Source organism: Oryctolagus cuniculus, chromosome 1, assembly GCF_964237555.1.
Source record: "Oryctolagus cuniculus chromosome 1, mOryCun1.1, whole genome shotgun sequence".
NCBI classification, from domain to species: domain Eukaryota; kingdom Metazoa; phylum Chordata; class Mammalia; order Lagomorpha; family Leporidae; genus Oryctolagus; species Oryctolagus cuniculus.
In genome coordinates this window covers 61,927,228-61,941,399 of record NC_091432.1, presented here as the reverse complement: position 1 = coordinate 61,941,399, position 14,172 = coordinate 61,927,228, and the positions used below count along the sequence as shown (strand labels likewise).

The 14,172-nt window shown below is 37.7% G+C and overlaps 1 protein-coding gene across 1 annotated transcript; it reads left to right on the top strand.

Annotated features, from left to right (window-relative positions):
* Positions 1–12,917: 12,917 nt before the first annotated feature.
* OLFR604 (olfactory receptor 604) lies at positions 12,918–13,856 on the top strand. The gene is given in 1 exon segment (NM_001171443.1): positions 12,918–13,856. A coding segment is annotated over 1 exon segment (939 nt).
* Positions 13,857–14,172: the final 316 nt, after the last annotated feature.

Genomic DNA, 14,172 nt, shown 5'->3' with positions numbered 1-14,172 from the left:
GCTATTCACAGTACACATTGCTGAAAGCTGGATCAGAAGGGTAGTGGAGGCAATGATATGATATGCAATGTGGGCATCCCAAGTGGCATGTTGAATTCTGCACCAATTGCCAGCCCCAATAATCCCATTTTAATTAAGTTTTTATCTTCTTAAATTTCAAAGAATCATAAATTACATATTAACTTGAATTATACCATTTTCATCAATCAAAATGCCGTAAAAGGTTTTTAAATATATAAGGATGAATTTTAAGTTATATTCTAATATAAAAGAAGCAAAATCAAACATTTACTCTCTTGTACAGCTATAGTTTCCCTAAACACTTGCCTAATAAAAATTATCATATATTTTGACTTTTCTTTCATTTTTCATTCCCAGTTGTTTGTATCGTCTTGTGATTACAGCCTCTGACAATTTAAGAGAATGGGATTCAAAGGACGATACATTTTTAAAAATTAACCTATAGTTTCCAGATAGTTTGTGTTTGTGTCTGACTTGTATTGTTAGGAGATCAATATAAATCATAATACATTATACTTGTATGTGTTTGCAGAAAAATAAATTCTTGAAAAATGCAACTGAAATTAAAATTTAGCAAGTTGTAAAAAATTATCTGCATTTACATTTTCAACATAAAATAAATGCTTAGAAATTTCAAGCATAGTTCAATTTTTAAAGAGAAAACATAAATATTTTAAAGATTTTGGTTTGATTTTTGTTGCATTAGGATGCTTTCAATTGTTTTACAGATTCTTTCAGAATTAATTAACTCATAATGTCAGAAATACAACGTGTCTCCTGGCTATTTAAAATTGCAACCACTCTCTTTCCCAGGAAAATGCCAGGTATGAAAGGGCTGTCAGGTAATGTTAAATTCCTCTCTGGCTGCTTACATGCACCTGCTTTTCAATTTGAGGACCATACTTGGTTCCACAATCATCTGGGAACCATAGGCAAATAATTATATCACCCCATCTGTACCATGCAATTCACAAAGATTAGAAGTGTCCTACTAATAAGCTTGATTTGCTAATATCAAGTAAATGTTTGAGTTCGAAGCTTTCTGATACTGGTGAAAGGCAAAGCACCTGAAGGTTTAAGTCAGCTGTGTACTAAGGAAGTGAATAGATATAAGCTGAGGAGAAAAAGAGTTTGTGAGTATACGTTTTGAACTGACTGGAAATCTTCCTTAGACTGAACCTGTTTGAAGGCAGAAAGATGGGCAACTGGAGCTCATTATACTCAGTGAAATAAGCCTGACCCAAAAAGTCGAATATCACATGTTTTCTCTTATTTCTGGTATTTATATTGAGAAATTGAGATGAAAGGAATAGTGAGGAGTCTTGGGGTACTAGTAACACTTTGTTCTTAATTTGGGTATTGGTTATGAGTTTGACCAGATGACAAAAGTCTCTTTTATCTGTATACTTATGTGCATTTCTTGGTATATGTACTATATTTCCATAAAATGTTTCAAATACAGTGGTGATAGAGTATAATTTAGATACATTGGATTGGATAAATAAATTATTATCATTCTTTTCATGAGCGGAGCAATTAGCAAAATATTTTAGCATTTTAGGTAATTTTTACAAATTTTATAATATGTTGTATGTTGAATCAGAATACACGTGGTTTAAAAGTACTTCACATGGTTTGATTACTTACTATTTACCTGGTCATGTTCCATTGTATAGCTGATAAAAGCAAACCACAGGAAGGTCAAATCTCTTAGACATATCTCAATATTAACAAGCAGTGGGGTTAGGTCCAGTACAAGTTTATCTTTAATTACCACATAGCACTGCTTCTAGATATTTGGCATTATGCCACTACTGGGAGAAAGGCATCTTTGCACAAGCTAGTTTATGAGAATTACATTGAATTTATATTAAGTTGCACTAAATATTAATAACAGCAAACTCTCAGCTGTAGGATTTGGGAATTTTCTTCATTATGATATACTAAAGTTTATGATAGATGTGCTGAAAAGAAGGATACAAACCGAATGCATTTTTTCTATTGTTTAGTGAAGCTACAGCAAATCTAAAGTATTTTCAATAAAAATAATAGGGAAATATCCATGGAGTGTACTTACCCCCAACATGAGATTTTGTGTCACATGTATATAAGTAACAGGGCAAAGTCTCTGACTTCTAAGATACTTAAAATCAGCTATTAATGATCATGGTTGTAACATAAATGCAAACGTAATGGTACAAGATAAAAAAAAAATAAGCCTAGGCTACACTTGTAGAGCAGTAACTTATAAATATTGGATACTTAATGAAGAGCAATGAAGATGGTGAGGAGACAAAATGTAAACAATTGTGCTGATGCAATTGGAATGTCTGTCCTGGCTTTTCATTTCTACATCTGTAAATGATGAAGAGAAACCAGGAGTCATTGAGGATTGTTCTTTAAATTATTTTGCTCAAAGAATTATAGATTTATTCAATTGAAACGCAAGAAACATCATATACATTATTTGTGAAGCAATGTTCCTAGGCTTAGAGCTGTAAAAACAACAACAGCAATCCAAAACATTCCCACCCCATAATATTCATGACATACCAGGTGTAAACAGAAAGAAAGAAACAAATTGCCTCTACAAGATCTCATAATTACAGCACTTGCCTAATGCTTTGAAGCCAGTCTGAAACGATAATCTATAGGGTTATATTTAAAACATCAGCAGTTCCACTAGCTAGCATTACTGGATTAAGAACCCTGTGGCACTGAGGACTTACCATGATAAAGCTTGCACTATCTCATGTAATTATCAAAAGCAACTCCAACAAAAAGAGGTTTTATGCCTACAATTTTTACACTCTATGAAGTTAAACAGCTTTACCAAGGACTTGGTAAATTAAAGGATGATATGAGCCCATGGCTTCAGTGGTTAAGAGACATTATACAGTTTCTGTTCAATACTGTCTCTCTCACATTCAAGAAGCTTCTGTTGTTCCCATCCCACCTTGGCAGTGTCAGATGAAAAGGGACAAAAGCCAGGACACATATTCTTTAGTGCATCAGCACAATTATTTATACTTTGATCCTCACTGTCTTCATTGCTTATTAGTAAGCACTGTTACCTGCATATTTAATCTCTCATAATAATCACCTATCTTGATTACTTCTGTTAGAGTAAGGATCCAGGTATCTATTCATGGCATGGTGGATATCTAAACACTACGTATATTTGGTGCTAAAATACTCACACAAATCTGAACTTTGGAAAACAATGCTGAAATGCTTGCATGGGCCACAATGTGAGTCTCAGGCCAGCAAGGACCAGAACTGACATCGAGTTTATAATGTTTAAGATCCTTCCCTTAGGAGGTTGGTGTGCTCTAGAGATAGAATATTGCTATCCCCTAAAGTAATTCATCCCATATGAGACCTTAATTTTCTCTTCATTTACTGACTGTCTGCCCTATAACAGAAATACAAGCAAAACAATAACAGCAAAAAACTTAGGAAATGGGAAAATTGACAAAAGAAAAAAATCAACAATAACAAAATAGTGTTTTCTTCAACATCAATAACAAAGTCTGTCTCTCATGTTTATTTTTTAAAGGTTAATTAATTAATCTATTTGAAGGTTAGATTTAAAGAGAGAGAGAGAGGGAGGGAGAGAGAGCACGTGCGCTTGTCTGCTCATTCACTCCCCAGATGGCTCCAATGGCCAGGGCCTGTCCAGGCTGAAACCAGGAGCCCTGAGCTTCCTCCATGTCTCCAACATGGGTAGAAGGGGCCCAAACACCTGGGGCATTATCCAATGCTTTTCTCAGGCCATTAGCAATTGGGACACAAAGCAGCACCCAAAAGGGGTGAAGGCATTGCAGGTGGTGGCTTTACCCACTATGGAACAATACTGTCCCTCCCCTTTCTTTCATTTTTGAACTGGTATATCACAAAATTTGATAAATATTTGAACATGAATTTACCTTACATATATATTTCAGTGACTTCAAGTGTCTTCCAGAGCAGTATAGCTTAGGACTGATATTAAGCTAAAGCCATTATTATTAATACATTTATTCAATAAGCATTCCACAACATATGGCTGCCATACTGTAAATATCAGTAAAGCCAAAAGCTAAGATATCTTCATGTATGCCACTCACATTCTGAACTACTGCCCTGATCTTAGTCTCCAAGTTGTGTTTTACAGGATCAAGGACAAAGCATATCTTGTTTTAATCCATGATATTTTTAAGCATTAAGAATCACTTAAAATTCATTTAGTTGCTTCCAGCAAATGGATAATCACACATCTTTCAAGGTTTATTTAAAACTTTCTTCCTTAAAGCATCTATGTATTTCACAGTCTTATCCAATTTTGATTCATTACTACCAATGTAATTTTTTCATTAATTATTTCATACATGAAATAACTTTTATTAACATAACCTACAGAAAATTATTCCCTAAGCACTTCACTATTTAGTTTATATTTTAACTTGAAATCTAAAATTTAATTTCTAATTATTTATTGCTATAATACATAGGTGCTTACTTGCCTTATTTTCTGGAGAGGAAGCACAATATAATAATGAGTGAAGGGTTGCACACAAAAATTATTGCCATGTTCCTGTCTTTGGGGAAAGTGCCCTCAGTGTATCACAGTCTTTAAATTCCTGATGGTTTGCTGGATTTTTCCCTTAGTTCCTTCATTTTTTAAATTTTTTTTTATTTTTATTTTTTGACAGGCAGAGTGGACAGTGAAAGAGAGAGAGAGAGAGAGAGAGAGAGAGAGAGAGAGAGAGAGAAAGGTCTTCCTTTGCCATTGGTTCACCCTCCAATGGCCGCCGCAGCCAGCGCGCTGCGGCTGGCGCACCGCACTGATCCGATGGCAGGAGCCAGGTACTTAACCTGGTCTCCCATGGGGTGCAGGGCCCAAGCACTTGGGCCACCCTCCACTGCACTTCTGGGCCACAGCAGAGAGCTGGCCTGGAAGAGGGGCAACCGGGACAGAATTCGGCGCCCCGACCGGGACTAGAACCTGGTGTGCCGGCGCCACAAGGCGGAGGATTAGCCTGGTGAGCCGCGACGCAGGCCAGTTCCTTCATTTTTCAGAGTAACAGAGAGCATACACATTTAGTGTCACATCCATTATAAAACAAAAAGGACTTGAAATACAAATAATGACAGAATACCATCAGAAGAGGGACAAGAAAAAATGAGGTAATGAAATGTGACTATCTCTGAAATATGGAATGGTATACTGATCTTAATGTATGTAAATTTAAAAATTTTGCAGGATTTAAAGATATCCAAGGATGGATTGCAAAATATACAAAAGTGTCATGGGGTCGGCTCCGTGGTGCAGGTTAGTCTTCAGCCTGCAGCATTGGCATCCCATATGGATGCCAGTTCTAGTCCCAGCTGCCCCTCTTCTAATCCAGCTTTCTGCTATGGCTTGGGAAAGCAGTAGAAGATGACCCAAGTGCTTGGGCCCCTGCATGCACATCGGAGACTGGGAAGAAGCACCTGGCTCCTGGCTTCAGATCGGCACAGCTCCGGTCCTTTTTGCCATCAGGGGAGGGAACCAAGAGAAGGAAGACCTTTCTGTCTCTCCCTCTCACTGTCTGTAACTTTACCTCTTAAATAAATAAAATCTTTTAAAAAGTGTCTTAGTGTACTTGCATTTTGAGCAAAAAATAAAATTTCACTAGAGTGGATGGAAGGTAGATATACAAACAAAAGTAATATAAATTAGTGGAATATGTGATACTAGAGTAAAAACTAAATATACACAAGCACCGTACTTTAGTGGCTTAAGTTCCCCCCCATGGGGCTATAAGCTAGCTATTCTAACATTTACATATGCATACTTCTACTGAACAATTATTTCAATGTTTGATAAATGGTTGGGCCAGCTTTCTCACTGTTAGAGTGAGAATTTCAGATAAGCGTGGCATAATACTATAATAATCCAAATGGTGATTTATTAAAAAATCACTAAGTTTAGTATTAACTATATGATTAAGATAGATAGATAGATGAATAATTATAGATGAGTATATACACGGTTTAGTACACATACATGCATTTCTCTGCTCTGTCATATAAGACAATCTTGAAGAAATGAACATATACAGCATCCAGAAATTTGCTTTCAATACCAATAAAAGGAAAAATGATCTTAACATTCTATATGTAGTATGAAAAGGAAAGCTTCCTCCCCCAAAAAAGTGAGAACATACAAATATGGGGACATATTTAAGGAACACGGAAGCCAACAGGAAGAATATCCAATGGCCAAGGCTAGATATTTTAACAAAATAAAATAGCATTGGATTATAATCTAAAATATAAAATAAATATTCATGAGTCCATACTGATATAAAAACACGATGATTAGGCCGGCGCCGAGGCTCAACAGGCTAATCCTCCGCCTAGCGGTGCTGGCACACCGGGTTCAAGTCCTGGTCAGGGCGCCGGATTCTGTCCCGGTTGCCCCTCTTCCAGGCCAGCTCTCTGCTGTGGCCAGGGAGTGCAGTGGAGGATGGCCCAGGTGCTTGGGCCCTGCACCCCATGGGAGACCAGGATAAGTACCTGGCTCCTGCCATCGGATCAGCGCGGTGCGCCGGCCGCATTGCGCTGGCTGCGGCGGCCATTGGAGGGTGAACCAACGGCAAAGGAAGACCTTTCTCTCTCTCTCTCTCTCTCTCACTGTCCACTCTGCCTGTCAAAAAATAATAATAATAATAATAAATTAAAAAAAACACAATGATTAAATAAAAGATGGAGTAAATAGACACAGCTTTCAAAAAGAAAAACTAGAAGGATTTTATGAGACTATTTTGTTCTTAAGGAGGTAGAGCCTAAATTCCTGCTGATTGATTTTTAGCTGTCCATTGTGACTTACATCACAGGAGTAAACATAGAGAGAGATGAAGAGCATCTTGACAAACTCTTCCTCAGCTGCTTGATAAGTGATAAGTTCTGTACTCTTGATATATAAAACATTCCAATGGTATACATACTTCACTATGATTCCTCCCTAAATCACATAACACTAGACTAGTTACAGGGAGCATAATCAGCTTAATCACAACTAAGGAACCTTTCACTTAATACCTAACATGTACTCTTTTTTTTTTTTTATTTTTTTTTGACAGGCAGAGTGGACAGTGAGAGAGAGAGAGACAGAAAGAAAGGTCTTCCTTTGCCGTTGGTTCACCCTCCAGTGGCCGCCGCGGCTGCCGCGCTGCGGCCGGCACACCGCGCTGATCCGAAGGCAGGAGCCAGGAGCCAGGTGCTTTTCCTGGTCTCCCATGGGGTGCAGGGCCCAAGCACCTGGACCATCCTCCACTGCACTCCCTGGCCACAGCAGAGGGCTGGCCTGGAAGAGGGGCAACCGGGACAGAATCTGGCGCCCCGACCGGGACTAGAACCCGGTGTGCCGGCGCCGCTAGGCGGAGGATTAGCCTAGTGAGCCGCGGCGCCGGCCTAACATGTACTCTTAAAAACTATCCTATCACTGAAGACAAGCAAAGTCTGAGAGACTGTCACAAGCAAAGGGATCCCATGGAGACGTAACTTGTATGTATGTATTAGCTAAAGACTCAAGAAACATGAATAAACGTATGAACTTTAGTTAATACAAGTGTTTCAATTTTAGTTCACTAATTCTAACAAGTGGCCTTACTAAAGTAAATTTATAATGATAGGAGAAATCATGTATAAGCTCTTAAATAAAGGCAATTTTCCAAAACTAAAAAGAAAAGTTTACCAAAAAACTCAGCCAGAAATAATCTCACAAATGTTCTATAATGTTCTATAATATGGTAAGAAATTTACTGTAAGGTTGAAATTATGAAGAAGATATTTAGTGAAAGAATATACAAAAAAAAAAAACAAATAGAGTAAGTAGAAGCACAGATTTATTGACACATGACATATGCATGAGAGAGAGATAGCTCATAGAAAATCTCATTTACCAGTGTGGATGTCGGGGAACACTATACAGCTTCTACTCAGTGATCGTGTTGATGTTTTGAGTGCTTGTTTGTTAGATTCATAGTTTTTTTTTTTCCTTATTTCCAATAAATCTAAGTAGAAAGAAGTCATTTTTTAAAGATTATTTATTTATTTGACAGGTAGAATTACAGACACTGAGAGAGACAGAGAGAAAGGTCTTCCTTCCGTTGGTTCACTCCCCAAATGGCTGCTACGGCCGGCGCTACACCATTCTGAAGCCAGGAGCCAGGAGCTTCTTCCTGCTCTCCCATGCGGGTGCAGAGACCCAAGCACTTGGGCCACCTTCTACTGCTTTCCCAGGCCACAGCAGAGAGCTGGACTGGAAGAGGTGCAACCGGGACTAGAACCAGCGCCCATATGGGATGCCAGCACCATAGGCGGAGGATTAACCTAGTGAGCCACAGTGCCGGCCCAAAGTCACTTATTTCTTTAAAAAAACTTTATTTTCATTTTATTTAGAAGACAGAGATGGCTGTCGAGGACAGAGACAGACAGAGAGATATGTTCTATTGGTTTATTCACTCCCCCTCCAACCTGTATGCCCACAACATCTGGGGCTGGAAATAAGCCACGAGTCCAGAATCCAGTCAAGGTCTCCAACCTGAGTAGCAGGAACACAAGGACTTGACACAAAATCTGTTGCCTCCCAGGAAACGGGAACTGGAAGCAGTGCCAGGACTTGGATCCAGGCACCCTGATACAGGATGCAAATGTCTCAAGCAGCACCTTAACCACTGTGCCAAATGCCTGTTCCAGGAAGATGTCATTTACTGCTCCCCTATAATTCTGGATCCTAGGAGATATTTCCAGCAAAACTCCAATCTGTGTGGACTTCTGTAGAATATCTGAGCTCAGATTTTATTAACAACAAACACTACAGATTTCTTACCCTGTATCATGACATGATTTCAGAATTATATACATATAGGCATTTTTAACCAAGCAATGCTTTCCACTAGATATTATTCAGCTCAGTTTATAGGTGAAGAAATAAAGATACAATTTAATTTTCTTGCCCACACTCATAGAGTCAGTAAGTAGAGAAGATGGGATTAAAACCCACACGTCTCCTCTTTAAGCCAATTTCCTGTATTTCTCACTTTTTTTCTCTGTATATCTGTCTCCTTTCCATTGGTTTCAAAAGCCTCATTTTATTTTTAATGAGAATCAGGAAGAAATGGGATTTGTGTTCATAATACCTGATCTCTTTAATGCATAATTTCCCTCAAGTAGGTTTCTGTACTGTATACTTTGTTCCATGAAATGAGGGATATTAGCTGAGCTTCAGTTATTTTCAAGATTGTATTTATGGTTGAGTGTCATTTAGGACTTAGTTGTGAGAGAGGAAATAGGTGAGTTTAAGAGAATTTCATCAGAAACAAATAAGATAAACAACCATAAGAAATAAAGAAAGGGAGTAGTTGGAGCATGGGTGGGAGGGAGGCTAAGGGAGAAGGTGTTGCTATGTTCCTAACTCTGTGTAAGTGAAATGTATGAAAGTTGTATAACTTAAATAATATTTTAAAAAAAGAAAGGAAGGAAGGGAAGAGGAAAACTAGCCAGTCAACCCATCAGCTAGCCAGCTGAGATGACATGCCTAACTCTTACATAGAATCTTCCTGGGTTATTTGTGACCTGGATTTGCACCTGGGGGTGTCAACAGGGAATATAGAACTAGACGGTCTTGAAAACAAGCAAGGTAGGCAAGTCTTCCTCAGAGTCTTTGCTGCACAGAGATAAGACCATGCAACATGTGTTATCAGCTCAAGCTTGAGAATCAGGGCATTCAACTCTATCACTAATGATGCCATGCTCCACATTTACATAATATCAGGCTCAGTGCCTCTGGGCATCTCTACTCTTCAGGGAGCATCTATGTTCATGCACTGCATCTTAAGTGCAGTGGTTATAATATAAAGATCGCACTTCAGTCAGAGTAGGTGAAAATGGAAGCATTCTGGGGCAGGTGAACCAGCTCCTCTAGGAAACTTTGCTGGTGTTGGCTTTGGGATTAGAAAGGCATCACTAGGGTGAGAACTATTTTATTGTGACATTTCACTAAGGTTTAGGTTGAGGAAGTAAAGTAGTCTCCAAGAAAGGAGGAAATTGGAAAGCTTACTGAATATGAAAGACATTGGTGAGCCAGTAGTATAAAAGGTAACAATTCACACAGACTTGGGTGTGCACAGCAATAAAGACTTTATTAAATCATATTCTTAAAGTTTTGCATAAGTGGTAGTATGTGTATATGTAGCAAACAACTTTTACAATTTCTTTGTTGAGGATCATGGTGCCATTTGTCTATTTTTCCCTTAAGTGTCAGTTTAGGTTTATTTATGTGTTTCCATTGTTTATTTTGTGTGTTTGTGTGTGTGTGTGTGTTACTTGTAGTCGTATTTATGTGTTTTGACACAAATTCTTTTTTTTTTCTATGTCAGGATTGTGAGTATTCCTCTCATTCTCTGCCTTTTAAATTGCTTTCTTAATAGTTGCTTTTTAAATTTAGTAACTGGCTGAAGCTTTTTTATGCTCATTGCTTTCTACATTTGTCTGTGAAACTACTGCTTTCTATTGAATGGCAAAGATGTTCTCCTTTTTTTATTTCAGCAATACTAGAGTTGAACTTCTTCACAAAAAGTAGATCTATCTCAGAAATGCAACTAATATTTTACAAGTATATTGTAAAGTTGGAACTGATATTGTATACTTTCTTCTTTTTTTAAAAACAAAAATTTATGTATTTATTCATTAGAAAATCAGAATTACAGGGAGATAGAAAGAGACTGAGAACTTCTTGCTGCTGGTTCACTCTCCAGATGACTGTAATAGTCAAAGCTAGGAACCAGGAACCAAGAGCTTCTTCCGGGTCTCCCAGATGGGCACCAGGGGTCCAAGCACTTGAGACTTATTCTACTCCTTACACCAGGCCATTAGATGGGAGCTGGATCAAAAGTGGAGCAGCTGAGACATGTACCTGTGCCCATAAGTGTTGCCCATGTTGCAGAAGGTGGCTTTACCCCTACACCACACAACTGGCCCTGGAATCAATATTGTTAAAAAATAATTATATTAAATCTCATAATTATCATTGCTAGAATTTCCTCCTATCTGTTTAATTACTACATTAGTCTCTTTTTACAAATTATGTTGGACATGTAAAATGTATCTATATAGTTTGAGAATTGTGTGAATACCACACTGCAATGATATCTCTGGTTTCATAATAAGTTTGAAATCTTTTAATATGTATCTTTTCATTTCCATATTGTTTTCTAATGACTTTAGTCCTATCATTGGAGAATGTCTCAATTTCTTGATATTGGTTTAAATTGTTCAAAATTTGCTGACTGATCTGGGAATTGACACTTTAAAATATTTTACCCTTTTAAATTATGGATATGGCATATACAAATTATGAGAACTTCTGCATTTCTCTGTTGTTCATCATTTTAAATGCTTATAGCTAAGTTCTTTGCTTTGATGACATTATAAATGGTACTGTAAACTTTTGCAAATTTAATTTTAGCTGTTTGCTAATATAGAGACGTATTATTTCATATACCTGAGTAATTGATGGTTAAATGTTTGGTTTCAAATTATTAATTTTTTTCTTGACATATTGACCTTGCTAAGAACTCTAATAAAATATCAAATAGAATTGGTGCTGATTGATATTCTAGCCTTATTCTGAATTTTGTGGTAAAAGTTTCCAGTGTTTCACAGTTTAATATGATAGGTGCTATAGGTTTTTCATAGAAACTTTTTATCATATTGAAGAAGTTTTCTTTTTTTTATTTATTCATTTGAGAGGTAAAGTTATAGACAATGAGAGAGGGAGAGAGACAGAGAGAAAGGTCATCCTTCTGTTGGTTCACTCCCCAAATGGCTGCCATGGCCGGATCCAAATGTGCCGATCTGATGCCAGGAGCCAGGTGCTTCTTCCTGGTCTCCCATGCAGGTGCAGGGGCCATGCACTTGGGCCATCCTCCACTGCCTTCCCGGGCCACAACAGAGAGCTGGACTGGAAGAGGAGCAACCGAGACTAGAACCTGGTGCCCATATGGGATGCCGGCGCCACAGGCAGAGGATTAACCAAGTGAGCCATGGCACCTGCCCAGAAGTTTTCTTTTTTCCCTTCTTTGCTGAAAGTATTATTTTAAATATCATGGATGGATGCAGATTTTAATTAAATATTTTTCTACCTCTATTACAATTATCTCATGGTTTTGCATGATTAGTTTGCATGTAGGATCTCAACTTTTCCACAAAATGGAAAAATACTGAATACTGATTCATCAGCCAATGCATAATAGCAGTCTGAGATATATATATATATATATATATATATATACATATATATGTATATATATAAAGAAATAGATATAAATATGTTCTTATTAAAGGAAATAAAGAACAGGAACTAAGAAAGGCAAACAGCCTTGTAAGTAGGTATTTTCTTAAGCACCATATCCAGATCTTTTTCTTCCAATTTTATTTTCTTCCCTTTTTTAAAAGAATAAGGTTTTAGGAGTTTCCTTTTATGTGTCTACTCAATTCGGTAACCAAGGTAATTTAAAAATATTCCAAAAGTTTTGGTTACTACAAGGATTTACAGTTGATCCTCATATTTATAGATGAGCATTTTACAAAAGAAAGACTAAAGATAACTATAAATAATTATATCACTCTATGCACAAAAAAGATTGTTTATAAACTTCTACAATCCTCATGGGATTTTAAATCAGTTAGTCTTTGACTTCAGTGTCTTTGGTGGTTAATTGTCTTCTAATTTCCTTCCACTGTGATTTTGATGTTTTAATTGACATGTTATTATAATAATGATATCCAACCACCATATATTCCCTTATCTTTTTCCAGAAATTCTCAAGAAAACAGTAGAGGATCTTCTAAGAGTCTTCAACAGGATGTTCTCTGTCAATGACACGGCCTCATATCCTTCTGCCTTCCTCCTGCTTGGTGTCCCAGGTCTGGAAGCTTTCCATATCTGGATTGCTTTCCCTTTCTTTGTTGTTTATCTGATAGCACTTGTGGGGAATTTCACAATCCTGAGCGTCATCAAGACTGAGCAGAGTCTTCATCAACCGATGTTCTATTTTCTTGCTCTTCTCTCTCTTATTGATCTAGGTCTCTCCACATCCACCATTCCCAAGATGCTGGCCATCTTCTGGTTCAACCTTAGGGAGATAAGTTTTGAAGGTTGCCTGATCCAAATGTTCTTTATACACACTTACACTGGTATGGAATCTGTTGTTCTCCTAGCCATGGCAATTGACCGCTTTGTTGCCATCTGTTACCCACTGAGATACACCACCATCCTTACAAACAAAGCAGTAGCCATCATGGCGTCTGTTGTCGTGGGGAGGCCAGTTCTCCTTGTCATACCCTTTTGCCCTCTTCTCAAACGATTGCCCTTTTGTGGACACTACATTATCCCTCATACCTACTGTGAACATATGGGGATTGCTCGTCTTGCCTGTGCTAACATAAGGGTCAACATCATCTATGGTCTATTTACCATCGTTGCTCTGATCTTTGACTTAATCCTTATTGTCCTTTCTTATGTCCAGATCTTACAAGCTGTTTTCCACCTTCCTTCCAGGGATGCCAGACTCAAAGCACTTAGCACATGTGGTTCACATGTGTGTGTCATCTTAGCATTTTACACACCAGCGTTTTTCTCCTTCATGACTCATAGGTTTGGCAAAAATGTACCTCGCTACATTCATATCCTCCTGGCCAATCTCTATGTGGTTGTCCCTCCTTGTTTAAATCCAGTTATTTATGGGGTCAGGACCAAACAAATCCGGGAAGGAGTTATGAGAGTATTTGTAAAGAAAGAGTAACTAAATATCATCAAAAGTTGATAAATTCTCTCAGGCCATTCTTTAACTCATACATCTCTCTTTTTTTTTTAACTTTTATTTAATGAATATAAATTTCCAAAGTACGGCTCATGGATTACAATGGCTTCCCCCCCATACCATCCCTCCCACCCACAACCCTCCCCTTTCCCACTCCCTCTCCCCTTCCATTCACATCAAGATTCACTTTCGATTATCTTAATATACAGAAGATCAGCTTAGTATACATTAAGTAAGGATTTCAACAGTTTGCTCCCACACAGAAACATAAAGTGAAAAATAATAGATGATTTTTTTA